This window comes from Plasmodium brasilianum, chromosome 13 (assembly GCF_023973825.1).
Source record: "Plasmodium brasilianum strain Bolivian I chromosome 13, whole genome shotgun sequence".
NCBI lineage: Eukaryota > Apicomplexa > Aconoidasida > Haemosporida > Plasmodiidae > Plasmodium > Plasmodium brasilianum.
This window is the reverse complement of record NC_090126.1, coordinates 1,589,758-1,617,182: the sequence shown is the minus strand read 5'-3', so window position 1 is coordinate 1,617,182 and position 27,425 is coordinate 1,589,758. Positions and strand designations below refer to the sequence as shown.

At 28.7% G+C, this 27,425-nt stretch overlaps 6 protein-coding genes across 6 annotated transcripts; 2 read left to right on the top strand and 4 right to left on the bottom strand.

Annotated features, from left to right (window-relative positions):
* Nucleotides 1-238: 238 nt before the first annotated feature.
* MKS88_005008 (DIX domain-containing protein) lies at nucleotides 239-1,802 on the bottom strand (the record flags this gene model as incomplete). The annotated part of the gene is made up of 4 exons (XM_067218229.1): nucleotides 239-282; nucleotides 561-846; nucleotides 1,249-1,309; nucleotides 1,651-1,802. 4 exons carry the CDS (start codon nucleotides 1,800-1,802, stop codon nucleotides 239-241), a joined length of 543 nt encoding a protein of 180 aa, XP_067071384.1.
* Nucleotides 1,803-5,034: 3,232 nt separating this feature from the next.
* MKS88_005007 (uncharacterized protein) lies at nucleotides 5,035-8,337 on the top strand (the record flags this gene model as incomplete). Its single annotated transcript, XM_067218228.1, has 1 exon — nucleotides 5,035-8,337. The coding sequence occupies one exon, from the start codon at nucleotides 5,035-5,037 to the stop codon at nucleotides 8,335-8,337; it is 3,303 nt and encodes a 1,100-aa protein (XP_067071383.1).
* Nucleotides 8,338-12,328: 3,991 nt separating this feature from the next.
* On the bottom strand, nucleotides 12,329-16,624 carry MKS88_005006 (uncharacterized protein; the record flags this gene model as incomplete). The annotated part of the gene is made up of 7 exons (XM_067218227.1): nucleotides 12,329-14,157; nucleotides 14,355-15,290; nucleotides 15,578-15,666; nucleotides 15,892-15,948; nucleotides 16,091-16,159; nucleotides 16,337-16,420; nucleotides 16,563-16,624. The coding sequence occupies 7 exons, from the start codon at nucleotides 16,622-16,624 to the stop codon at nucleotides 12,329-12,331; spliced, it is 3,126 nt and encodes a 1,041-aa protein (XP_067071382.1).
* Nucleotides 16,625-17,591: 967 nt separating this feature from the next.
* Nucleotides 17,592-19,814, bottom strand: MKS88_005005 (DNA-directed RNA polymerase III subunit RPC6; the record flags this gene model as incomplete). Its single annotated transcript, XM_067218226.1, has 6 exons — nucleotides 17,592-17,600; nucleotides 17,976-18,368; nucleotides 18,649-18,714; nucleotides 18,891-18,947; nucleotides 19,252-19,576; nucleotides 19,756-19,814. The coding sequence occupies 6 exons, from the start codon at nucleotides 19,812-19,814 to the stop codon at nucleotides 17,592-17,594; spliced, it is 909 nt and encodes a 302-aa protein (XP_067071381.1).
* Nucleotides 19,815-22,099: 2,285 nt separating this feature from the next.
* On the top strand, nucleotides 22,100-25,371 carry MKS88_005004 (uncharacterized protein; the record flags this gene model as incomplete). Its single annotated transcript, XM_067218225.1, has 3 exons — nucleotides 22,100-23,011; nucleotides 23,360-24,938; nucleotides 25,313-25,371. The coding sequence occupies 3 exons, from the start codon at nucleotides 22,100-22,102 to the stop codon at nucleotides 25,369-25,371; spliced, it is 2,550 nt and encodes an 849-aa protein (XP_067071380.1).
* A 380-nt stretch (nucleotides 25,372-25,751) lies between these two features.
* Nucleotides 25,752-27,146, bottom strand: MKS88_005003 (uncharacterized protein; the record flags this gene model as incomplete). The annotated part of the gene is made up of 1 exon (XM_067218224.1): nucleotides 25,752-27,146. One exon carries the CDS (start codon nucleotides 27,144-27,146, stop codon nucleotides 25,752-25,754), a length of 1,395 nt encoding a protein of 464 aa, XP_067071379.1.
* Nucleotides 27,147-27,425: the final 279 nt, after the last annotated feature.

Here is a 27,425-nt window from a genome sequence, read left to right as displayed (position 1 = left end):
ATGAATACACATTTATACGCATATATATTCAAATATGAAAAAAAAATGTATTTATATTATTCTGATACGTTTTACATTATTAATAATAATTACACAATGGCATTAATATTTTTTTAAAATTTTCAAGTGTAAAAAGAATAAAAAAAAAAAAGAAATTAAAGGGATACGAAAAAGTAAAAAGGGAAAAAGGAAAGGTAAAACCAAGGGAAGAAAAAAAAAAAAAAAAGGTTAATATTATCTAATTAAACATTAAATCAAAGTAATTTTGATCTTTTGTGTTATCTGAAAATAAAAAAAAAAATAAAATAAAATTCATTTGACGTTAACGCCAAAACATAAATATACAAATATAGTAAAAGTTATGCACATTTTCTTAACATTTCATTTTATAAATACAAACATGCATACATATATATACACATATATAAAAACATATATATAAACGCGTATAAGCATATATATATACATATATAAATACATATATGCACATATATATAGGTATATCCTTACAACGCTTATGTGTGCATTTTTTTTTTTTTTTTGCATATTTGTGTAAATACCTTTTTTCTCGCCTATATTTGTATTACTGGATTTATTGGGAGTTGTTTCAAATAATAACATGTCAATGTTACTTTTTGATTTATGATTAGTACCATTATCATCTATATTTTTTTCCTTTGCTTCAGAAACTGTTTTATTGGTTTTATTATACGACTTTGTTGTTACACCTTGTTCATTTATAATTTTATCATTTAAAATTTTCTCGTTTAAAATTTTCTCGTTTAAAATTTTCTCGTTTAAATTTTGCTTGTTCCATTTGTAATCCACCCAACTTAGTCTCAAAACCTATAAGAAATAATGATTTTTAAGAAATATTTTTGAAAATGTGTAAAGGCTGGTAGTACATATAACATTGTAGACACAGATGAAGAATATATGCATTAATAAAAAAACGTCAACGTATTCTCGTTAATTTTTGTTAATTTCATGAGTAATTACTGTTCTCATATACAGTTGCACCTATGTGATATATTTCTTTTTATTATTAATTTTTCTTTTTTTAAAACATTTTGGCAAAAGGGCGTGTACGAATTCACTATATGTGTTTAGAACATTAATTCTTAATTATTAATTGTTGACTGTTATATATAAATTTTTAATTATTAACTGTTCATTGTTAAATTTTTTTTTTTTTCTTTTTTTTTTTATATATACTTTTGCGTATATGCAGGAATTGAAGCAAGGAACAGGGGAGGACTCATCATTAATATCAACCCACGCGGGAATATTGTTATGTATTATTTTAAATCTATGTATAAATTAACATAATATGCATGATATGTAATTGTGTGAAGTAAAAAAAAGAAAAAGTGCTTATAATTCCGCATAAATAAATACATGTAGGCAAATACATATTAAAGTTAAATAAAATTTTCATCTTGTTCTTCATGATCTAGTTACAAATGTAACATGCATATTAACAAAAAAAAAAAAAAAAAAAAAAATTCATATACATATGTAATTATATACATATATACAATACACATATATACAATACACATATATACAATACACATATATACAATACACATATGTACAATACACATATGTATGCGTAAATTTGCACACACATTGAAAAATGAAAAGAACCTGAAGTGATACGTTCCTATGAGAGGAAATTCATTTTTAATGTCATTTAAAGTTATTAAACTTATTGGCTTAGATATATAAAAAACATTTTGAGCATTTTTATCTTCTTTATCATTAATAATATGATAAAATACAACGGTCGTTTTTGACATTTTTTTTTGCCTTAAGTTCTGGAAGATTTACAAACAGATTACGTTTGTACGCATAGGCGTTGTTTTATTTATGTATGTGCTTATTAATCTGTTCATTAATCTGTTCATTAATTTGTTCATTAATCTGTTCATTAATTTGTTCATTAATCTGTTCATTAATCTGTTCATTAATCTGTTCATTTATATATCTATTCATTCGTATATTTATTAATTTATTTATTTTACTTTGTTGACATTTTAACTTTTATGTAAAATTGTTAATTTCCAAATTTCGTGAATGCTCATGGGGAAAAATTCTTTTGTTGCTTAGAAAATTTTTACAAGTAAATACAAATATACATACATACATATATATATATATATATATATATAAACAAAAAAATAAATTATTGCCTATGTATTGCTGTTCCTTTCACAAGGATAATAAAGCTTTTCTTCTAACAATAAAGCATACACTGTAGAAAAAACAGATACATATACATATATATAGCTCACAGACACTTCCATATGCTAACATATACTCACATAAAATAATATGTACAGGGACATATCTGTATATAATTCAATATTCGTTTTGTATATGTGAGAACATACATGTACATTTTGTTCTTCGCATATTTGTCTATGCATTATTAAACCATGTACAAGAAAAAAAAAAAAAAAATAATAATAAATACAGAAAATGACAATTATGCATAAGCATATATATATATATATATATATGTATGTTTATTTATTTGAAGTAAAATTAGGAAAACGATTAATGTTGAAGTACAAATACAAAGAAAAGGTTCATTTTAAAATTACTGGAAATGATAAAAAATATAAAAAAACGAAAAGATAAAAAGATAAAAAAATGAAAAAACGAAAAGATAAAAAGATAAAAAAATGAAAAAACGAAAAAATGAAAAAATGAAAGACTTCAAAAATTAATATAATATAAAGTAATATAAATAATTTAACGTGAAATAAAGAAACAAACAGGATTAAAAAAAAAAAAAAGAAATTTCTTTTTACACATACCAAAAAAATGTCTCATTTTATTGCCTTTTTATTTTTATTTTCTTATTTTGTTTTTCTTTTCTTACAGGTTAACACATGATATGTAGCATAGGGGAAGCTAACAATTAACTACCTTTTTAAAAGTAGCCTTTTTGTGTAATTTTGTTTTTTTAATTTTGTTTATTTAATTTTGTTTATTTAATTTTGTTTTTTTAATTTTGTTAATTTAATTTTGTTTATTTAATTTTGTTTGTTCAATTTTGTTTATTTAATTTTGTTTGTTCAATTTTGTTTATTTAATTTTGTTTATTTAATTTTGTTTATTGAATTTTGTTTGTTCAATTTTGCTTTGTTTGACTGTGCTTTGTTCACTAATACTTTGTGAAGACATTTTTTTTGGACTCACATTTTATTCATTTTTGTTTTATGTAATACCCCTTTACACAAATTACATGTTGCGCACTTAAGTTTCTTTGACAACATAATGATTTCTTATTTTTTAAAATTATTTTACCATACACCTTGATTTTTTTAATTCCACAAAATTTTTGTCCATTATCAAAAAAGAAAAACAAGAAAAATAAAAAAAATAAGAAAAACAAGAAAAACAAGAAAAACAAGAAAACAAGAAAAACAAGAAAAACAAGAAAAACAAGAAAACAAGAAAAACAAGAAAAACAAAAAAAACAAGAAAAACAAGAAAAACAAGAAAAATAAAAAAAATAAGAAAAATAAGAAAAACAAGAAAAATAAGAAAAATAAAAAAAATAAGAAAAACAAGAAAAATAAAAAAAATAAGAAAAATAAGAAAAATAAGAAAAATAAGAAAAACAAGAAAAAGTATAAAAAGAAAAAAAAAAAAAAAGGAATACAGTGGAAGCATATCTCAAACCAGCTTTTATTATTATTATTATGTTGAGTATACTGAGCACGATTAAATATTACATATATGAATGCCACTAAGTTAAAGAGGAAAATTAATTACTTACAAAAAGGAAAAAAAAAAAAAAAAAATATATAGCGAACGAGTACGAGTTGTGCATACATATTATTATGTATGCGTGAAAATACTTTTTGTTGTACATATTTATAAACATATATTAAATATATGCATTGTGATATATGCATTTTCGAGCTTCACTTAAGCAAATAGCATGTGTAATAAATGCTGAAACGTGTTCAGAGTATACAGCAGTTTTTTATTTATTTATTTAATTTTTTTTTTTAAAACAAAATTAGTCAAGATGGTTATTCTAAATATATAAGAAGCTTCTTCTTTAAAGCAAGTAAACAAGTGTACTTTTGTACACATGTACATATACATATACATATATATATTTATATGTATGTATGTATGTATGTATGTATAAACGCACATGCAAATGTACATGTGTATGGATAAATGCCCTTTTTTCTTTTTCTTTTTTTTTTTTTTGATAACAACCATACACTTAAGCAGTTGTACTGTATATGCTATATATCTAATGCACGTGTTTTATGTGCCCTCGCACATACGCGCATCCGTCCACTTCTGTTCATTTAAAAACCATACCATGAAATTTTAAAAGAGATGAATAGAAGGGGAAAAGGGGATGTCTTCTCGTGCATACATTATTTATACTTTTTCGCATGCACGAAAATTTTCTCTTTTTTTTTATAATTAACGAAGTCTTTTTTTCCCTGTTCGTGGTGAGTAGAAGTACGCCACAACATACTCGCACGTATGCACATACAGAAGCACATGTATATGTACACGTGTATAAGTCGGTATGTATAAATATGTACATGATGTATTGGTATATGTATACATATGTATATGTATATATGCTTACATGTATATAAGTGTACATTTTTATATGTGTATGTACCTACTCGCAAGTCTCTTTTGCTCAGATATATCTTCTCTTAGTCAAATTAAAAAGCAGGGATACTAAACGTATAAATTTACAAAAGAACTGAGGTGAGAAATATTTTTAGAATGAATGCATGAACAATCTGCGAACATTTAGTACGTATGAGAACAAACAAAAAAAAAAAAAAAAAGAAAGTAAAGATAAGAAGTAAATGAATAGAGGAAGAAGATTAAGTAGAATAAACAGAGTGAACAGAGTAAGCAGGGTAAGCCGAATACATAAAAGAACCATAGAACAATCAAGCGGTAAAGGGGTGAGGGCGTAGAAGCAGCTCATGTTGGATGCTTATATAGTGAGCGAATAGTTAAGAAGGCAAAATGAAAGATATAAAATTACTGCTAGAAAAACTAAGAACAAGAAGAGAAAAAGAATTTGACAAGGATGTAAAAATTCTAATAGATTTGAAAAAACACATCCATGTGAGTAGGACTAAGAAAGGAAACAAAAGCAGTGTAATTGAAGAAGATAATTGCTTAAGTTTTGAAAATTTTAAGAACTGTATTGTATATGTGGAAAAGGTTTATAAGAATCTAAAGAGGAAAACTTTGTATGAACATAGCTATTACAGTAATGTTATTAATAGCTACCATAAGAGCAGTCATTACAATGCTATTATGAATTACAGCGATGATGGTAGCACTAGTCGTGGTAGCAGAATTATTAGCGGCATGATTAGCTGCATTAATAGTGGTAGCACTGACAATGGTAGCTGCTTGCCTTTTAGTCCACTCGGCGTGAGAACTGAAAAGAACGTAAACTTAATTAAATTTTTTCACATGTACTTGATAAGAAAATATTGTGAAAAGAGCTTTTACAAATGTTTGCATAGTGAGTTTACGCGTGCTATTACTTACAATTATTTAGATACGAATCATTTTTATAAGTGCCTAGATTCTGAGTTGTACTTGCTGTATAGTTATATACAGTTGTTTTCATCTGTATTACTTAAGAATGAAAATATTAATGAGCAACATCCAATCAGAATGTGTAGTGAGCTATTATCAAATATATATGAACAGTTGAATGTATTGAGGAAGAAGGATACGAGTAAAAATGTGCAGCCATATGATGAAGAAAAGAGCGTACCACATAACAGCGTAATAAAATATGTATATTTTATAGTACACTTTTTAAGTAAAAATAAAAATTATAATTATTTAAATCTGTTATATGGCGTCTATTCGTTTATTTATATTTTTTCAAATGTGTATTACACGTGTTTTATGTCTTTTAACAAAGTGAAAGCACAAAAATATATAGAAGCACATGATCAAAAGAAAATTAACTATGAAATGAAATTAAGTTCAAACGAAAGAGTAGTATTTCCACATGGGGATAAAAGATATGAAGATAAATTTATTTTATATTATAAATACATAAATGAATACGCAAATGTAAACTTTATGGAATTAAATGAGTTCTTATTATATTTCTTATCCAAAGAGAGAGTACATAAAAATAATTACCACTTTAATGATATTATGAAAGATTTAAATATAATTAAATATGCTACAAATTTACAAAAATTGTTTTTTACTCAAGTGTTTACAAGTACTCAGAAGGATGATATTTTACATCATAATGGAAAGTACACAGCAATTAGACGCAATATTTGTAAAAAGATATGTACTGTGACAGAGAATTCTCCCCTATATCTTGATCTCACACCAGAAAAGAAAGAAGCTTTTCAAAAATACGTCGAGCTTATAAAAGAGGATGGTAATAGTGTATATAGTACCAACTACGCACAAGGAAGTAATAGTAATGAAACTTCCATAAGTTTAAGTAATAGTGGGGAAGGTAGTCCGAGGCTGCATATCCATCAAGAGTGCTTAGTTAACAGCCAATTCGATCATCTCTTTTTCGAACAAACGACGTTTAACATAGACGATGCTCTTTTTGCAAAAAATGGGAATGAAAAAGGGAAAATGTTAGAGGGGATCACATCGGAAGAGATTAGTGAAACGGGGGAGAAGGAATCCAAACGAAATGATCATATCAATATGGAGGGTGTTAAACAGAATGAAAGATTTAGCACTACAGATAATGATGAGAAGAAAAAGGGGTGGAAAGAGGAAAAGGAATACTTTTTAAAAAATTTTAACGATATGTATGAAGGGGAAGAGAATCGCTTACACTGTATAGACGAATTTTACTACATAGCGATTGACTTTGACAAAACGATAATAAAGAAGGATTCGTATTCTTTTTTTTTTAAAATGTTGGAGAGGAAATACTATAAAAGTAGTTACAGTAAGGGTAACGTTAACAAGGATGGAAGCGGAAATGAAAATGGTATTGGCATTGGCAATGGAAAAGGCGCAAAATTAACCCAAGATGATATCCACTTTTTTAAAAGCTTTAGTATAGACAAGATGAAAGAGAAAAAGATACATTCAGTGGAAGAGCGAATTGAATACCTACATAAAATAAATGAATGGTTTATTATAGAAGAGAATACAATTTTGGAAAAACTAGAAGATGAAAAGAATATATCAGAACCGTATTCTGATTCGTATTATTATTACCTAAAGTTAGTGGATAATTTGCACGTAAGTTATTCTATGTTAATAGCATATTACGATATTCTAAAAGACATAAATGTAGATGTACTAAACAATTTAATAAATGAATCGTATGATAATTTTCAAGTGGATGATTATTTTTTAGAAGTCTTCCTACATTTAATGAATCATAAACAAAAAAATAGAAAAACTTTTTATTTCGATATTATTACGCTTAATCTAAAAAAACAAATATGTCTTTATACCATACGAAACAATTTGCTTAAAGTTAAGGGGGTTCCAATTCAGAGCGGAGTACTACATAATAGTAGTAGTACTACTACCACTACAGCTGCCACTACAGCTACCACTACAGCTACCACTACAGCTACCACGGGATTAGGTGAGAACTCTACAGAATTACCACTTCCAGTCGACCAGTGCACGAGCGAACAAGTAGAAGATACACATGATGAAAATGATTATTACCAAATTTTTAAGAAATATTTCAATGTATACTATTCAAAGACACATACCTATGATAAAGAGAAGAGGATCTACACTGGAAATTTTGAGTACAATAAACTTAAAATAAAACATGAAAAATATAATGAAGCTGATAGTATAGAAGAAAAAGTAACATTATGTTCGCTGTTCGACAAGACACGAATAAAAACAAAAGTATGTTCGTTACTAACAAATATAAATCATAATCTGTCCGCATTTATTGGGGATAGCTTAATCGACTTGGATGCTATGTTAAGTGCAGATATACCCATCTTAATAGGGCATAACGACCTACTCATCAAATTTTGTGAGAAACATAGCATTATGATAAAACCACTTGTTTTTGCCGCAGCAAAAGTTGAACAACTCAAACGAAGAAATAGAAATAGAAACATAAATGGAAATATAAATAACTATGAATCGGTAAAGTCAGACACTATAGAGTACATTGAAGGTATGCACCAGAAAAAAGTTGCTCCGGGGAAATTTATTTCAATAACAACAGAACGGAGTGAGCAGTTAAATGATATCTATGATGAAAATAAAAAAATTATTTATTCAACCGAAAGTTGGCTGGAAATAGGCATATTTCTCTTCGGTGATATATAAGCATATCGGTACTTTTCCTGAATAGTGTTTTTCGAAAAACGAAAAAACAAAAAAAAACAAAAAAAAACAAATCAGAACAAAATAAAGAAAACTAACATGAGGATAAAACTGATGAATGCTTTTCCTTTCAATTAACTCCTTTTTAATTATTTTTGTCTTTTTTTTTTTTTTTTTTTTTTTTTTATCACAACATAATGATACTCTTTTGAAAAGTTTATCTTTCGCAGTTATGTCCGCCCCCACCCCCTCTCGCCTGTCTGTCCGTTTAACACTGCCGTACCGAATAGTGCGAGTAACACCGATAACTAGAAGTACATTTGCGTATCTCTCCACTTGTCGTTATATGTACACTGTCATATGTAGTTATATGTGTATTCTAGGTAACGGCGGTAATTTACGCACACTGTATGACTTTCTTACGCTATTTGTAATTTCTCTTCCCATTTGTACACTTGTACATATATATCTGCAAATGTATGTATGTATGTATATATATATAACAAGTAAACACTTAGACGAAAATGACGTAATAGTTCGTTTAATTCTGGTATATTGTATGTATGTATGTATGTACGTATGTATATGTACATGTACATATACATATACATGTATGTAACCATTTTTACTACATAAAGACGCCTTTGTGCGAATTCACATTTCAGCCTTTCTTTCCATACATGCATGTGAGGCGTGCAATTCGTTAATGTACGATGCTGTAATGCACTTCACTTTCACTATATTGTATTGTATTGTATTTTTTTTTATTTATTATTATTTTTTTTTGATAAATGAAATAATCAGAGTAACTATGACTTCAACTTATTACGTTCATGTTAACGTTTGCAAACTTAATCAAAATGAACAGAAGAAGAAATCTTTTATTCCATTTTTTTTTAAATTTGCTTCACTTATTAGTTTTTTTTTTTTTTGGATCATCATTTTATTTCATTTATTCGGTTAGCTTCATTCTTTGCTCTTCTACTTCGCTACTGTCAGCATCCTTCTTGCACTTCTTTTATTGTATCAATGTAAGTATGTGTGTATGTATGTAAGTATGTGTGTATGTATGTATGTACGTATGCATGCATGTATAACGGATTTTTTTTTTTTTTTTTTTTTTTTTTAAACTGACAAAAGGTTACACATATGTACAAGTTTGGTTAACATATTGCCATGGATTTTAATTTACTAATTTTCTCTTTTTTAAAAGTAATAGTCTCTTCACATTTTCGTGTGCATGGTATGTGTTCGACTTAAAAGGAAAATTATAAACGTATGAGAAGCTTACATGCACACATAAACATGTACATACGGTGAAGGGTAATATATTCCTGCGTTCTACTATGCGGGGTTATTATCTTCGCATGTACAAGATTGTAAAATAGAAAAAAAAAAAAAAAATTCGAAAAAATTAGTTAAAAAAGGGAGTATTGCGCACAATACAGCTGATTAACGAAACATAAGGTTGAGTAATACAAAATTCAAAAAGAACGTATGAAAAAGTCAAGCTGCCTTCGTGTACAGCTTCTGGCTGTGGTTCTGTATGCACACTTCCACTATCAGATTTTTTTCCGCTAAATGTTTAATAACTGCTCGAGCTACACTTAAATTTACTTTATATTTCTCCGATATACTCGAGGGAGTAATAACTTTCATGTTTTTGCATTCCAAAATTTTCGAATGTAACGCTTTGTCAATAAAAACGGCATGGTTTAATTTCTCTTTGTTTTTTCCCTTACCCCATTTCTACACATTGATGCAAAAAACGCAAAAAGAAAAAAAGAAAATATGAACAGGCAAAAAATATAGTGCAATAGTAAAGTAATACATACATATATACATATATACATACACACATATATTCACGCACATATGTTCATGGATAGCCACGTAAAAGCATTCGCAAGGAAATATACACAACAGAATTTTTATATTAGTCTCTTTTTTTCTTGCGAATGGGAAACAATACCTTCTTCTTGCTTCTTCCTGATGCAGCTGCTGCTGCAGCAATTTGCTCTTTCGTTTTTCTTTCTTTAGGAGGCACTAAAATTAAGCAGAAATAAGATAAGGAAATGAGAACTGTACGTCATAACAAAATATGGAGTAGTAATGTACGACATAACAAAATATGGAGTAGTAATGTACGACATAACAAAATATGGAGTAGTAATGTACGACATAACAAAATATGGAGTAGTAATGTACGACATAACAAAATATGGAGTAGTAATGTACGACATAACAAAATGAAGGTAAATGCTAATAAAAATGAAACTAAAAATTATTCCAGGGAAGTATATCACTTCTCTTGGTGTTTCTCTTTTCTTTTATTTTTTCTCATAAGATGGTTTTTATTAAAACAATTACTTCTATAAAAAAAAAGGATGGTTATAAGAATACACTACGGGATATAAAACTGATAACACTAATTCTTCAACAGAAATGAAAAACAGAGGATTCTTTTTTTTTTTTATGCTTTGGAGATTTCCGCTTTAAAAAGATCGTTACTCTTTTAATAATTTATTTTTTTTATTAATTTATTTTTTTTATTAATTTTTTTTTTTTTTATTTTTTTTCCTTCGCTATCAAGTATATATATATTTTTTGCTTCGCTATCAAGTATATATATATTTTTTGCTTCGCTATCAAGTATATATATATTTTTTGCTTCGCTATCAAGTATATATATATTTTTTGCTTTGCTATCAAGTATATATATATTTTTTGCTTTGCTATCAAGTATATATATATTTTTTGCTTTGCTATTTCGTCATATATTCTTTTTAAGTTGCTATTTTTTATTTTGGTGCAACTTAAAATTGTAAGGATATAAAAAAGTACTCGCACATATATTATTTTATTTTATTTTTATTTTATTTTTATTTTTATTTTTTTTTTTTTATCCCTTTACAGCCTTTGAGAGATCTAAGTGGTTTTTATGACTTCCAATAAGAATTTTCTTTTTATTTTTTTTTTCATTATTTGAAAAGCATCAAGTTGCAGTTAAGGATAATAAAAAAAAATAAAAAATTAAATTAAATTAAATTAAATTAAGTAAAAGTTCGTGAAAACGTAAATAAATGAATGAAGCTAAATAAAGAAGTCAAATAAATGAAGGTACATATTAAATTAATAGTGTTAGCACTGCCGTGGGAATTATTAGAACATTTTATGTACGTAGAAACGGAAAAATAATTTTGTGCATTTTTCTGTCGACTCGCCATAAATAAGCCAAAAAAAAAAAAAAAAAGAAAAAAGAAAAAGGAAAAAGGAAAAAAGAAAAAGGAAAAAGGAAAAAGGAAAAAAGAAAAAGGAAAAAGGAAAAAAGAAAAAGGAAAAAGAAAAAGGAAAAAAGAAAAAAGAAAAAGGAAAAAAGAAAAAAGAAAAAAGAAAAAAAGGAAGGCCTATTCGGGGGAGGGATGTCTCGTTAATTTTTTGCATTCATTTGTGAAAAAATGTATACATATATATATATAATATATATGTGTATGATGGGTGTATATACTTATGTACGTACAATCGACATATAAAATGTAGGCCCACCAGACTATCAAAAAAGAGTAGCAAAAAAAAAAAAAAAAAGAATACAAGAGAATGCTCTTTTTCATATTAAATGTTACATCATCCAGTGGAACAGTAGCACAAGGCAAATATTTTAAAATATAAGATGCGGTACGACAAAATCCTCCAAAATTCGTTACACGAACGGCAAAGCGATAATACGCCGTATATGGGCATACATCATATATCTGTACGTGTACATGCACATGTGCGTAATAAAGTTCAGGGTGGATGTAAACCGCGAACGTTTGTAGTATGAAGAGATAAAAAAATAAAATAACATAAAATAAAATAAAATAAAAAATACAGCTAATAACCATTTTTTCCCATCATGTAAGTGTAAAAGCGTGGAAACAGAAGATAGGGGAAAATGACTGTTTACTGTTAGCTGTTTTCTGTATTTTTATTATAATTTTTTTTTTTTTTTTTTTTATAACCCTCGATATAGCACAAACTCGCTGAAGGGAATTGACCTTTTTTTTAAGTGCCCCCTTTTTAGAGATGTGATAATAAGGTATTCCCAAATTTCCTTATAAATGTACTCTGTTTTATTTTTGCTTTTAAGCTTTTTATTTTCATCATAGCGAAAATATATGAACAATTTTTCTCTCTTAATAATTTGAAATAAAGGAGTTAAATTATTGCAAAGCTTTTGGTTAGTATTATAAAGCAAGTTTTTATTTTTTTTTAAATTATTTATGCTAATATCACTTTCATATAAGAGGAAATTGTCAGCTCTTGTGTTTTGTTCATCCGAAGAACATATATTATTAACATGTATTTGTAAGTGCTCCTCCTTTTTATATTGCTCCAAATATATATTGTACAATGAAAATATATTCCAAAATAATTTTCGAAATAAATATATAAAAAAAAAATCATAAAAATAAGTCTTTTTAAAAATATGTATTTGATCTATATCATTCGTTAAGTAATAAATAAAATTAGGAGTTTTTAATTTGTCCTTACTGTATTTTAAATTTAAATAATTAATGGTATTATCCGACATGACTTGTCTCTCATCATACTCAAAATGGTTGTTACATTCTGATAAATAATTTACGTCTGAGTTGCATTTTTCGCTAGTATTATTATTATTATTATTATCTTGGTCATCACTGAGCAGTAAATCTTTCTTTTTTTTTTTTCCTGTTTTTCTTACTATTATCTGGAATTCCTTCTTTTCCGAACAATTCTTTCCACGTTCACCATTGGGTGGATCATCTGCTTCACTTGTCTTTTCTTTTACCTTATCAAAACTATCTTCTTCCTTTTTTTCGCTCATTTTTTTGCAATTCTGGCCAGGCGTTTCTACGGCCCCGTCTGCGTGACTACCGCTGCTATTGCTACCATCTCTGCAACTGCTACTATCTCTGCAACTGCTACCATCTCTGGAACTGCTACTATCTCTGCCACTTCTACCATCTCTGCCACTTCTACCATCTCTGCCACTTCTACCATCACTACCACCTCTACCATCACTACCACCTCTACCATCACTACCACCTCTACCATCACTACCACCTCTACCATCACTACCACCTCTATCATCACTACAACCTCTACCATCACTACCACCTCTATCATCACTACAACCTCTACCATCACTACCACCTCTACCATTTTCGTTTGTTCCACCTTTCGCCATGCTGTCATCACATACATTATTAGCATGCACCTGCTGCTTTTTTTCCCCCATCGTCTTGTTCTCCAGACTGAAATCCAAAGTTTCGTAGAGACCTACTTCATTTACCGCACTCCTTACTCCACTTGGAACTTTGCTAATGGTACTAACCACAGTACCATATTTATTTGCTACATTTTCAATATCATTAATGTTTTGGTTGAAGAACAAATTTATGTTAGATAAGACACAACTTATTATGGAATGCAAATTTTTACCTACATACTTAAAATTACTTAAGTAATTGCTATGCACATATTTATATGTATTCTTATTGTAAATATTTCTTTTGTTCTTTTTTCTTTCTTCATCGTACTTTTTAAAGATATCATAACAATTTATATCTTTAACTTTGTGAATACATCCTTCTTCTTGCTTTTTTTTTTTTTTTTTTTTTGTATCTTCCTTCATCCAATTTAGCATGTTATCTTTTCCTTCGGTCAAATTAATTTCGCTACAATTTTCTATTACTCTGCTGTCCTTCAATTTTTCTTTTTCCTTTTTTTCATCTCTTTTTTTCTGTCTTTTTTTCTTAACATGGTCATATATGTCAACCAGGTCGTAACATTCTTCTTCTGCGAATGGAAAATGAATCATCATATGTATGTGCTATCCCACCCAAGTTTATTCGTACATTAATATATACACGTATGTATATATGCATAAATGTATATCCATGCACACACTCGCGGAACACACTTTACATCAAACTGCAGGCGGGTTAAGTTGAAAAAAAAAAAAAAATCGTCAGTATATCACTTTATGCTCTTACTGAAGTAGTAGTCGTAATATTTTTCGACCAAAAAGGAGATATATATTAACTCGTTTAACTTAAAATACGTAACAAAATTAAAAGATCGTAAATATCTCTTCTTTCTTTTATATTTTTTCTTTTTATTATTCAACACTTTTTGCAACAGTGAGTTGTAGTAGCTTCTTTTTTCTTCCTTTTGTTCGTCCTCCTTCGCTGCTTCTGTTGCTGCCTCATTCACTATCCTTTTCGCTGACCCCTGTGCTTCCCCTTTCTCTTCCCCTTTCTTTAACCCTTTCAATGTTTCACTCCCCCTCTCCCCCGATTCTTTACCGCCCCCTTTTTTCAAATCATTCAAACTGGTGTGGTCATCATTCACTTTTATTTGATTTATCTGTGTATTATGTCGTGTGATATGCTTATTCCCCTTATTTGTTACTATTTTCGTTTTCATTGTAATGTTATGGTTACCTCTTTTTTTCGAGGATTCCTCCTTCATTTTGGCACTGTCTTCTTTTATATGCGTCTTTTCGTTGCCATTCCTTTTCATTTCGTTGCCATTCCTTTTCATTTCTTTGTCATGCATGTTTACATTTGATATTTCCTCACTTAAAATTTCGGCACTTCCATTTTTAACTTTATCCATTTCTCTTTTATTAACCACATCTTGTGGCACTCTTCCAAATACAGAAATATCATTTTTACTTCCTTCAAAATGATTATTATTTATTTGCAGTTCGGATCCATGAAGTTCATACAATTTAATACTATGACTATTTGAATTATCAAATATTGTGTCTTCATATACATATCTTTTCAATTCATTTTCTTTTTTATTTTTTTCGTCTTTTTCATGTTGTCTTTTTAATTTTTCTTTTTTTCTTTCTATATATTCATCTTTAACATCTTTTTCTCTTTTTATTTCTTTTTCATAACTGTCTATGTGTTTGCCTTTTCCTATTACATGAGGGAAAGGATATGGTGGAAAGCAAATTCGTTAGAACAGATCTGTGTTATGCCATATTTTGTTTACTCAAAAAAATGAGAAATAATTGAACACGTATGTGCAAACACCCGCAAATAAGCACGTACATGTAGACATGCACAAATTTTGACATACATGTACACTCATAAATTAATACACAAGTGTACATCACCGCGTATGAACACACAAACATATATCCCCATAAGTGCACAAATGAACATTTTTCCTTTTAACATAGAAGATTACGTTACTTACTAACCTATATACACTGCTATAGGTACATAAAAGCATCTTTTTTTTTTGGTAGATATTAGTGAAATTAAATCGTCTGCATTTATGTCGTTATGCCTATAAAGCCACCGCATAGGTTACAAACAATTGTATGCAGGTATATATATATATATATATATATATACATACGTATATACATACTTACATATGTATATACATACATACATATGTATATATATACGCTTGCCGGAACACAACTAGGTATAAGTGCGTCAATATATGAACATTACAAAAAAAAAAAAAAATTAATGTGTCAAGTTATATATTTTTTCTGCATCTTACTCCTTTGTATTTCTGTTATTTAGAAATAGCTCTTCAAACATACAGTCTATTGTTTGTCTGAGCGAATGTAAAAATATACATGTTCTCGAGTTGTGGAATGTATCCACGCAGTAGAAAAAAAAAAAATATATATATATATACATATATATATATACATATATCATGTACGAGTGGAGGTGGATTCACTTGCTTGCCTTACTCGTTCAATGGAATTTCGTTTAATTTGCAATATTCTATCAGGTCCTGTCTGTTAAAGGAGCTTCCAAATCTGTTGTACATAGAAAAACGGCGAGTATATGTAACCAAATAATGAGCATATATACGTACGTGGGTATTTATTAATGTATATATATATATATGTACGTGCTCCGCCACGGAATAATGTAACTGCTTTGAACTTCTAATCACTGGAATTATGTTCAAATATCTATAGCACTAATCTAACAGCTTTGTTCTTTCGCATATTTCGTACTTTTTTACAACTCTTATGAACTCATCGCAGTCGCTCCTTGATATTTCATATTTGTTTCTGCCCACGGTAACATAGGGGAAAAAAAAAAAAAAAGAAAAGTCTCATTATTTTGAATATAATATAGACATACTGCAATGAGCTTATGAAAAGAGAAATAAAAAAAAAGAAAATATAAAATAGACTTTTTTATGAAGGTTACTGCTCTAATTTTTGCTCTTTTATTCGAACATTATTGCTTTGCTTCTTTTTGCTTTCTCTCATTTCCACATAAATTATTTTTTTATAATTTTTGCAATGAAGACGCAATATATGATCTTATAATAATGCGCTGCTTTTTTTAGCGCTGTTTTTTTAGCACTCTCTTTTTAACACTTTCCTCTTTTTATTAATAAAATTCCAAAGGATAATTTGTAAATTCAAAATAATGGTAAATATTAAGTGGAACAGAGAAAAAAAATTAATTAAATCTCCTTTTATTTTTGTTATGCTTTTAAAAGGAAGATAATGCTAAAAAAATATGGCGGTGTCTTTTTTTTTTTTTTGTTGTTTTTCTTTGATTTTTCTCACTTCTGAATTGTGTGCAAAAGTGCGTTTTGGAAATTCGAAAAAAAAAAAAGAAAGAAAAAAAAATATTTTAGAATATAATAAAATAAATTAGCATAAAATAGAGTGAAATAAAATAGAATGTAACGAAGCAGAGTGCAATAAAGTATAATGTAACGAAGAAGAGTGAAATAAAGTATAATATAACGAAGCAGAGTGAAATAAAGTATAATGTAACGAAGAAGAGTGAAATAAAGTATAATATAACGAAGCAGAGTGAAATAAAGTATAATGTAACGAAGAAGAGTGAAATAAAGTATAATGTAACGAAGAAGAATGAAATAAAGCAGAATGGAGTAAAATAAAACTGTGTAGAACAAAGTAAAAACCTCACCCAATGACATATAAAATAATGCTCAATAAAATGTTAAAAATAGTAAGGGGCAAACATTTTATTTAAAAGAAAAATAAACAAAAAAGGGTTTTTGAAAAACGAGTCATAAATTAAAAGCACATTCATAAGGTATACATTAAATTTTTAACAAAAAACGACAAACATAAAAAAAAAAAAAAAAAAATGCGTTTAAAATGGGAATAATTTAATACTAATTTAGTTACTCCTTTTTTTTTTTTTTTTTTTTTTTTTTTTCTTTCCCGCTGTTTATCCTATACACTGCTAATGATATTAATCGCTCTATAAAAAAGAAATGAAAAAAAAAAAAAGAAGGAAATAATAAAGATAAAAGTAAAATTAGAAGTATAATTAGAAGTAAAATTAGAAGTAAAATTAGAAGTATAATTAGAAGTATAATTAGAAGTAAAATTAGAAGTATAATTAGAAGTATAATTAGAAGTATAATTAGAAGTAAAATTAGAAGTATAATTAGAAGTAAAATTAAAAGTAAAAGTAAAAGTAAAATTAAAAGTAAAATAAAATTGTGCTCATAATAAACATATTAAAATGCGGAATACGCACAAAAAAAGACAGGCATAAATAAAAATGCATATAGGTTTGGCGGAGTAACAACGCATATCCTCTCCTATGAGCGCACACAAATGTAGGGAATACCTCTAAATTAAGATAAAAATTTAAATATAAGCAATTCTTCGGGTTAATAGCTGTTTTTGTATCAGAATTACATTTGTTAAAAATATCACATGAAAAGCAAGGAAAATTATGGAAAAAAATTTTCTTTTCATTGTTATAATAATAAATATATTCTTCATCATTATTATTTTTATATATCTTAATTCTTTCCTCATATAACAGCGTTTTTATAACTCTGTATATATCGTTGTCCGAAAAATAACACACACTGTTATTAAGTTTTTTAACATAATTAATAACAGAAATAACATTTGAATTGTTATTGTTATATAAATAGAAACATATGTTCTCTCTTATATAGTCAACAACCTTTTTGTTGAACACTCCGTCCGTGTAGAACGATCCACCAATCACCTGAAAACATCCACATACGGGAAAAAAAATGGGAATGAAGTAGAGAATAAATAGGAAAAAAATTAAAAATAAAAATAAAAATAAAAAGATGATAGAACAAAATAAGTAATCACAAACGAGTAAAAACCATATAACAAAATATTGCCACATTACATTATAACAACATCAAAATGTAACAAGAAAAAAAAATAGCATAAAATCCTAATGACACATTTTATCCGAATTTCAAAAATAGCTCTCTTTTTTTCTATTTTTTTTTTTTTTTTTTTTTTTTTTTTACCTTTTCTGAAGCTTCCAAATCATACAGTATGTACATTTTGCGATTTTTAACATGGATATTATTTACCTTCGACATGAATAAGGTGGGGGGAAATAATCAAACAAACGAATGGGAAAATAGGAAAATAGGAAAACGGACAAATGAACAAATGAGCAAATGAACAAATGCGCAAATGAACAAATGAACAAATTTGCGAATATTACATTAACTGTTCATATTTTTTTTTTTTTTTTTGTCTCTACCTGTTTTATTAATTTATTTTCACAAAGCAACTTCACTCCTTTTTGGACTTGATGTATCTTGAAAAGGAGCACGAATTAGGGGAGTTCATGTGGGCATAATATATATATTTAAGTATTTATGCATGTACGTGTGTATGTATTTATGCATGTACGTGTGTATGTATTTATGCATGTACGTGTGTATGTATTTATGCATGTACGTGTGTATGCATTTATGCATGTACGTGTGTATGCTTATGTGTGTGAGCAAAAGGAGGCGATACGAATTAGCTACTAGCCAAATATCGTAGCAGATCTGCTTATGCAAAAATATTTTTGTTTAAAAATTTATGTTACATACGGATGAAAAAAAAAAAGTTACCAGTAATTTGGTCTGCTTTCTCAGATCAGCTGTCCATATTCCATTGTTTTGACTATTTTCAATTTTGGTAAATATTAAAAAATCTATATCACTTAATTCTTTCAATTTTTTCGTAACATCTTCACTTCTCATCCTCGTTATAATTGTATTATTTTCATTTTTTATTGAACAAGCTCTTGCATTTTCAAGGATATTTAATGCATAAACAATTTCGCATCTTCTTAACTTTACTTTTTTTTTTTTTTCATATATTTCTTCTAAATTTTCTATATTTATAAAGTCCTTATGATCTAGTCCTACAAAGACACGTCGGATGAAATTTTCACTGTATCTTTGCAAGATATACAAAATGTGGCGTGTACGAGCAGATACGAACGCAAATCATTGCCCGTTTGTATGTACATGTACGGGCGTGTTTAAATACTTATACATATAATCATACATATGCTCATACATATGCTCATACATATGCTTATATATATACATATACTTATATATTTTCACCTGTTTAACATACCTATTCTATATATATCCTTCACTAACTGCTTATTGTTTGCGTTCATTTTTTCCTTATTTTTGATCTCTCGTAATGCTACCAAATTTTAATGTACGTAACAATATATGAAAAAATGTAATCTTGCCTTTCGAGATATATTCCCATGATTTTTCGTTTCTTTAGTTACTTAAAAAAAAAAAAAAAGAAAAAAAGAAAAGAAAAAAGAAAAGAAAAAAGAAAAGAAAAGAAACAATTACGCTTATAAGCCGTATAAAGGGGGAAAAAAAAAAAAAAATTACACAAAAACGACAAAAAATAGAAAATTATTTGCCCAAATGACAAAAAAAAAGAAAAAAAAGTTTATTCTCTTCCCATTTTTTTTTTTTTTTTTTTTTTTTGTATAAATTACACAATTGACAACTTACGGATGTTTGAATTAGAATGAAACAGGAAAATACCCCTTTTATATAATTATTTTGAGAACTCCAATATTTTGTGCTCTCTTTTTTTACTTATATATTTATTATATTATTAGATTTAAGAATATAAAATAAATTTGCGTCCAACATTTATTATACTGGTAGTTATACCAATATTGCTGTCAAAGTTGCTGCGGTCATTCGTACTGTTGTTACTGTTATTGTTACTGCTTTATCGTTTTTTTTCTTCTTTTTTTCTTCTTTTTTTCTTCTTTATTTCTTCTTTTTTTTCTTCTTTTTTTACTTCTTTTTTTCTTCTTTTTTTATTTCTTTTTTTCTTCTTTTTTTACTTCTTTTTTTCTTCTTTTTTTACTTCTTTTTTTCATCTTTTTTTTCTTCTCTTTTTCTTCTTTATTTCTCCTTTATTTCTTCCTTATTTCTTCTTTATTTCTTCCTTATTTCTTCTTTATTTCTTCCTTATTTCTTCTTTATTTCTTCCTTATTTCTTCTTTATTTCTTCCTTTTTTCTTTTTAACCTTGGGCATATTGAAGAAATAACTTATATATACAGGCAGAAACAAAACACATGTTATTAAAACATCCATAAGTATAGGCAAAACTATACTGGAGGGTAGGTAAAATAAGATACAAGTAAACAAGTTTGCATTGCTGAACAATGGATGAAGAGATAAAAGGAGAAAATGCGGACAACTTTTTAACGCAATTAAACAAATTAAACAAAGTACGCGCCGTTATATTCATTATACACGCAAGTGCACACATACCTACCTGTACAAACGTTTATATACACATATATGAATATACATGTTTATATATGTTTGTATCAATTTACGCATAATTATATGTCAAGAGGACAACATTTCTCACTTACAGTCCATTTGCATTTCTTTCCTCACTACATAGATAATATCCTCCTTTAAGGAAAACTGCAAAATAGCATCCTACTGCTTCGATAAGTGCGTTAGTTACCCGGGTAAAAGAGAAAAAAAATGAATTTAAAAATGTAAAAACGTACATATATAAATGTATATATGCGTATAAAGTAAAAAATAAAACAAGTTGATGATACTGTGTTATTAATCTATTGCATAACTGCTCCATTGCCCCATTTTCGACCTAGCTCTTCCATTATAATACCTTTTAACTTTACGCCAATTTCAGAAAAAAGTTTAAGCAACAGTAACAAGAAGTGCATATGGAACTGTACGCAAAGATACTTGGAGTGTAATCATTTTATAAAAAATAGATCAAAAGATAGTGATACATTAGCTAGTTTAAATTTATTAGATGAATTTATAAACAAGTAACGGGGTTTCACGAAATCTGGAAAAACATAGTGTTTATGTTATAAAAAAAAAAAAAAAAAGAAAAATGAAAGCAGAAAAACATCTTTTTTATGCTTTTCACCAACCTTATATGTCAAATTATGGATAAGAATGTGGATGTGCGTGTAACATATGTGCACGAATTAAGTGGTGGAGAAAAAAAAAAAAAAAAAAAAAAAAAGAGAAAAATCGAAAAAAAGATAGAAACAAATAGAAGAATAAAAAACGATAAAGATATGTAAAAACAAGTAAAAATAAAATAAAGCAAAGTATAGCAAAACGGACGTCGCGGCGAAAGTTTTACCGCAAAAGGCACTAAGTTGAGTATTTTTGTCTGAACAGTATTTTTTTTTTTTTTTTTTTTTTTTTGTTAATCCTTTGTATACGGTTTAACACTTTGTACTCCACTGCGAATTTGTGTATACTGCAATAATAGGCCCGTACCTGTGCGCGCACGTACACTTGTACATAAATATCTAAATGCATATATACATATATACATATATATATATATACAACGTAAATATATTTATACATAGTGCGTTACAATTGGAGTGTTGTTCCTTTGTTCATCCAAGTAGAACATAATGGAATCGAATACATACTTTAGAGAAATTTTCCTGTATGTTCAGGTGACAGGGGAAAAGGAAGAGAAGCGAGACAACAAAGAGTTACAAGAAAAATACGAACAGTATGAGCTGTTGGAGTTGCCAGAGAAGCAAGGGCTGTCGGAGATGTACTTTGATTACATGAGCAAATGCTTCAGCTTTTTGTTGAATCAGGAGCATGACTATATAATCAGTACACTGAAGAAGAATGGGTCGTTGACGTCCTTTTTTTTTTCTTATTTATTGAATGCCAATAGATATTACGATTTATATTTTAAAAATAATGAAGAGAGAGAATTTTCCGATTTAGATATGTACGTGTTTGAATTTTATGTAAAATTAGTGGAAATATTTATGAACAAGGACAGGTTGGAAACGGGCATAATTAAAACGACGTTTTTAAAAATACATATTTTTATGGACATTGTAATGCTATTTTATAAAATAAAAAAAGATGTTATAACAAGAGTATTGAATAAATTGTACGTTATTACTAAATTTCATTTCTTCAAAATAAATAAATATATATCTTTTCTATATAAGGAACTAAAATGTATAAAGGAAAAAATAGAAAAATATAATAGCGATAGTAGTATTAGTAATAATAGTAATAGTAATAATCCCACCAAAAAAGATATACTAGATATTCTTCTTTTCCAAATAAATGAATTTATTGTATGCATTTACTGTTTTACAAAATTTTTCAAAGAATACAAATTTTATGATACGAATGAAAATAAGTTAACGAACGACTTAATTATTGCCAAACTGTTATTTCATGATCAAATAGGAGAGGAGGAAAATAATTTGGAACAGAACCCTTCGCTGGTTTTACGGAAAGAGGGGGGCTCTTCCTTTCTTTGCTTGTTCATACAGACTTATATCGAAATGGTATGCACTAATGGAAATTATATGTGTGTGTACATACTTGCGGCAGTGAGGGTTGCGCGCCTTATCTAACTGGCCCAACTGTGCAGATTAGTGTACGTATGTATGGATGTGTGTACGTATGTATGGATGTGTGTGTACATATGTATGGATGTGTGTGTACATATGTATGGATGTGTGTGTACATATGTATGGATGTGTGTGTACATATGTATGGATGTGTGTGTACATATGTATGGATGTGTGTGTACATATGTATGGATGTGTGTGTACATATGTATGGATGTGTGTGTACATGTATATTTTTTTTGTATTTTTATTTTTCATCTCTCCCCATCCCTCTGTTCGTAGATACGTAAACTATACAGTAGCAGTGCAGAGGACACGAGCAAGAAATCCATTTTGTTCCTTCGATATGAATTTGCAAAAGTGTTGAAGATGTTTATAAAATACAATATATTGTATGGAAACGACAAAAACAAACTTCTTCCCCTTTCAATTGTAATTGATCTGTTAACTGAAACATGTAATGATGTGAGTCTTCATTTTTTAAGGAATGACATACGTATGAGCAAATGGAAATTTTTACAAAATTTTGTAGTTGAGGATAAACTTGATTTTGAATTTTTTATTTATGTTAATAATTTTTTAAAAATTAAAAGTAAAAAAGGAGTTGAGAAAATGATGAAAAAAATATATGAAAATGAAATTAATCAAGTAAGGGAAATAGCCACCGCTTGTAGTTCTAGTATGATTTTAGAAATTTTGAAAAAAAATAATTTTAATGTTTCTAATTCTTTGGAGCATATTCTTAACATGAACCAGGAGCAAATGGATATACTGCACAAGGGTCAAGGCACTCCCTCGGATGCTAGTGCATATGATAGTAGTAATGATGAAAGAAGTGGGGAGGTTAGTGTTGACGTGAGTGGACATGTGAGTAGTGATGAAAAAAGTGTTGTGTGTAGTTGCGATGCAAATGATGGCAAAAATGGAGGTAAAAATAGAAACGTAGATGAAGGTATAATGGATGTTATAACGAATAACCTTACTAGGACTGATAATTATTATGGTTACGATAAAGATAGGAGTAAGGAAAAGAATGTGTTAGAAATGCTACGAGAGCAATCGTTAATTAACAAAGCACGTAAAAAGAAAAACGCAAAGTACAAATATAGAAATGAATCAATGAGTGAAGAGAATAAAAACAAAATTTTGAACCTTCTTAATCAATCAAGTTTATCCTCTGATGATTTGTTAAAGGGTTCAGATGATATCTTTGTCAATGAAAAGATTATCCCTACGTCCTATAGAAAGAACTATGCCGAGGATGAAGGGCAGGATGTAGGAAGTGGTGATAGCGATGAGGAGGAGAAGATTAAAGAGAAGGAAATGAATAGAAAGAAGTATAGCGAAATGGATAGAAAGAAGTATGGCGAAATGGATAGAAAGAAGTATGGCGAAATGGATAGAAAGAAGTATGGCGAAATGGATAGAAAGAAGTATGGCGAAATGGATAGAAAGAAGTATGGCGAAATGGATAGAAAGAAGTATGGCGAAATGGATAGAAAGAAGTATGGCGAAATGGATAGAAAGAAGTATGGCGAAATGGATAGAAAAAAGGATGGCGAAATGGATAGAAAGAAGTATGGCGAAATGGATAGAAAGAAGTATGGCGAAATGGATAGAAAGAAGTATGGCGAAATGGATAGAAAAAAGGATGGCGAAATGGATAGAAAGAAGTATGGCGAAATGGATAACGAAGTGGAGAAGAATATCCCGAGGTTGCATGAACAAGGGCGATTTTACAAAAATAAATGCACCCCCCATCTTTATGCAACCAAGTCCAGGGGAAATTACAAAGGTAGAGGTTGTTCAGAGGCATTAAAAAGGAAAGAGGAAACAAAGGATGATAAGGGCAATGACGCGGGTAATATAAAGATGGAACGTTCACACAGTATGGAAGCGCGCCTATGCATAAATTATTCGGAATTTTTTTATTTATTAATTTTTTTTCTATTTGTTTTTTATATAATTTTAATTTTTGTTTTTTTCGTATATATATACTTCTTAGAATTGAAGAAATATTACCAAAGGAAAATGGTAAACAAGGGGCGATCTCGAAGAAATCAGTAATAAACACAAATGGACAGTCGAAATAGCTAAAATGAAATTTGCATTCGCATGCATCTAATGTGCATCCGAGAATGTATCATATATCGCGGAACAGTTCTCATCTCTGCGTACTTTCTATGACCTCTCATATTTTTCCACTTTCCCCTTCTCTTTTTTTTCCCTCCATAGGTACGACAAAAAGTTCAGCAAAGGGATGTTGTAAATTGGCAAGCTGCACCCACGTATAGTTACTTAATTTTTCAACGAAAAGAACTAGGAAACATATTTAAATTATTTTATTTCTCGAAACATTTGAACCGATTAATATTTTTTAAAAAAAAAGGACAAAAAAAGGCAAAAAAAAATTACTTGATGGCGTAGGAGTTTGTGAAAGACACATTTGAATTATTGTTCATGTATGACAGTATGGACATCTGAAACGTGCACATATCCATACGTATGTATATTTAGCCGTGCACGAACGGGCAAAGCTTCAGGTTTTAATGTACTTTTTCAGATGACTGTTAACCCCCATATGTTATAATTTATGTCGTAGACTTCTTCTCAGTTTTTATAGGGTACATGCGATTTACCCGTTAACTGTACCATTTATCACAGGATGGTGTGCCTATTTACAGTCGTCTTGCTTATTCTCATTAGCACTTAAAAAATCAATATGTTTTTTTAATGTTATATTATTTTGTTTTATTTGTTCGTTTTCAGATGCTAATATATCATAGGACGTTTGATATTTGTATAAATCCTTTTTATAATTAATATTCATATCTTTGTAATAAAAAATGAAATTAATTAATAATGTTCTCTCATCTAATAATTGTTTTAAATCTTTATAAAACTTTGATATATTATTATTTTCAGATAGCTTTTTATATTTTTCCATAATATGCTCCTTATACTCTTTCATATTATGATTATCCTCTTCAAGGATTCTGTTAATTATTTTTGAATTTTTTTCAAAAAAAATTTTTGCGCTAAAATTGTCTGCACTGCTACTGCTCATCTCATTTTTGTAATTTTTTAGCAGTTCCGACTTTATGTTGTCATTATCGTTACAGTAATATTTATCTTTTCTTTCGTTCCCCTCGTCTTCCCCCTCAGAGTAGCTACTTTTGCGTCTGTCACAGTACCTGTCGTTGCTCTTGTCGTTGCTCTTGTCGTTGCTCTTGTCTTTGCTCTTGTCGTTGCTCTTGTCTTTGCTCCTGTCAATGCTCCTATCACCGCTATCATTACACGTGTTACAATTTTTTCCCAGGAACGTCTTGGACGTTTTTATCAGAGCAGTTGATACCTTGTCATAACTCTTATGGATATACGACTGAAGCACTGATGTATTTAATATTATATTACTATTTTTTTTTTTTGTTTTTATCGTTTTTCCTTGACTACTTTTGTTGTCCACATCGACTGTGCTATTTTTCCTCGACACGTGATTGTCGTCGCTTTCGTATATTTTGTGAAATTCGACGTTCTTCAGCAGTCCATCATTAGGAAGTCCATTCAAATGGATACTTCCACTGCTAGTGCCACTACCATATCCACTAACATTGACAATATCATCAGTAGTTTCATCCCTATCACATGTATTATCTTTTTTCCTTTGTTTATCTTCTCTTTTTCTGTTAAGTATGCAGTACTCGTGCTCTTGCTCATCTTCCTTCCCTTTAAGCCTCTTTGCCCGTTCAATGGTCCCCTTGGCACTTTCACCATCTACTGCATCAATATACATGTCCTCTGCACTTTTCATCTCACTTCTTTTCATCTCATTACTTTTCATCTCACTTCTTTTCATCTCATTACTTTTCATCTCATTACTTTTCATCTCACTTCTTTTCATCTCATTACTTTTCATCTCATTGCTCTTCATCTCATTGCTCTTCCTATCAAATCCTTTCCTTTTTTGTGGTTCCATTTCAACGTTGTTGCTACCCGTAACTTGTATTAGTATTGTGCCTATATTACCGCTATTTGTTTTTTCCTCTTTTTGGGCCTTCTCGGTTTTCATATTTTTTCACTTGAGTCAAGTAGGGAAAATGGAATAAAGCGAATCAAAATATAAAAAAAAAAAGACTAGAAGTTAAAGTAAATGCAAATGCAAACATACACATAGTACTATCTTACAACGTAAATGTAACAGCATACACAAAAACAAAAAGAAGATGCAGGGAACCTGCAGGTGCTCATATATTTGGGTGTTTCGAGGTAGGGGGAGGGAAAAAAAAAAAAAAAAAAAAAAACTGCTCAACGGACAAAACAACAAAAAAGAACAGGTGTGCCTTTATAT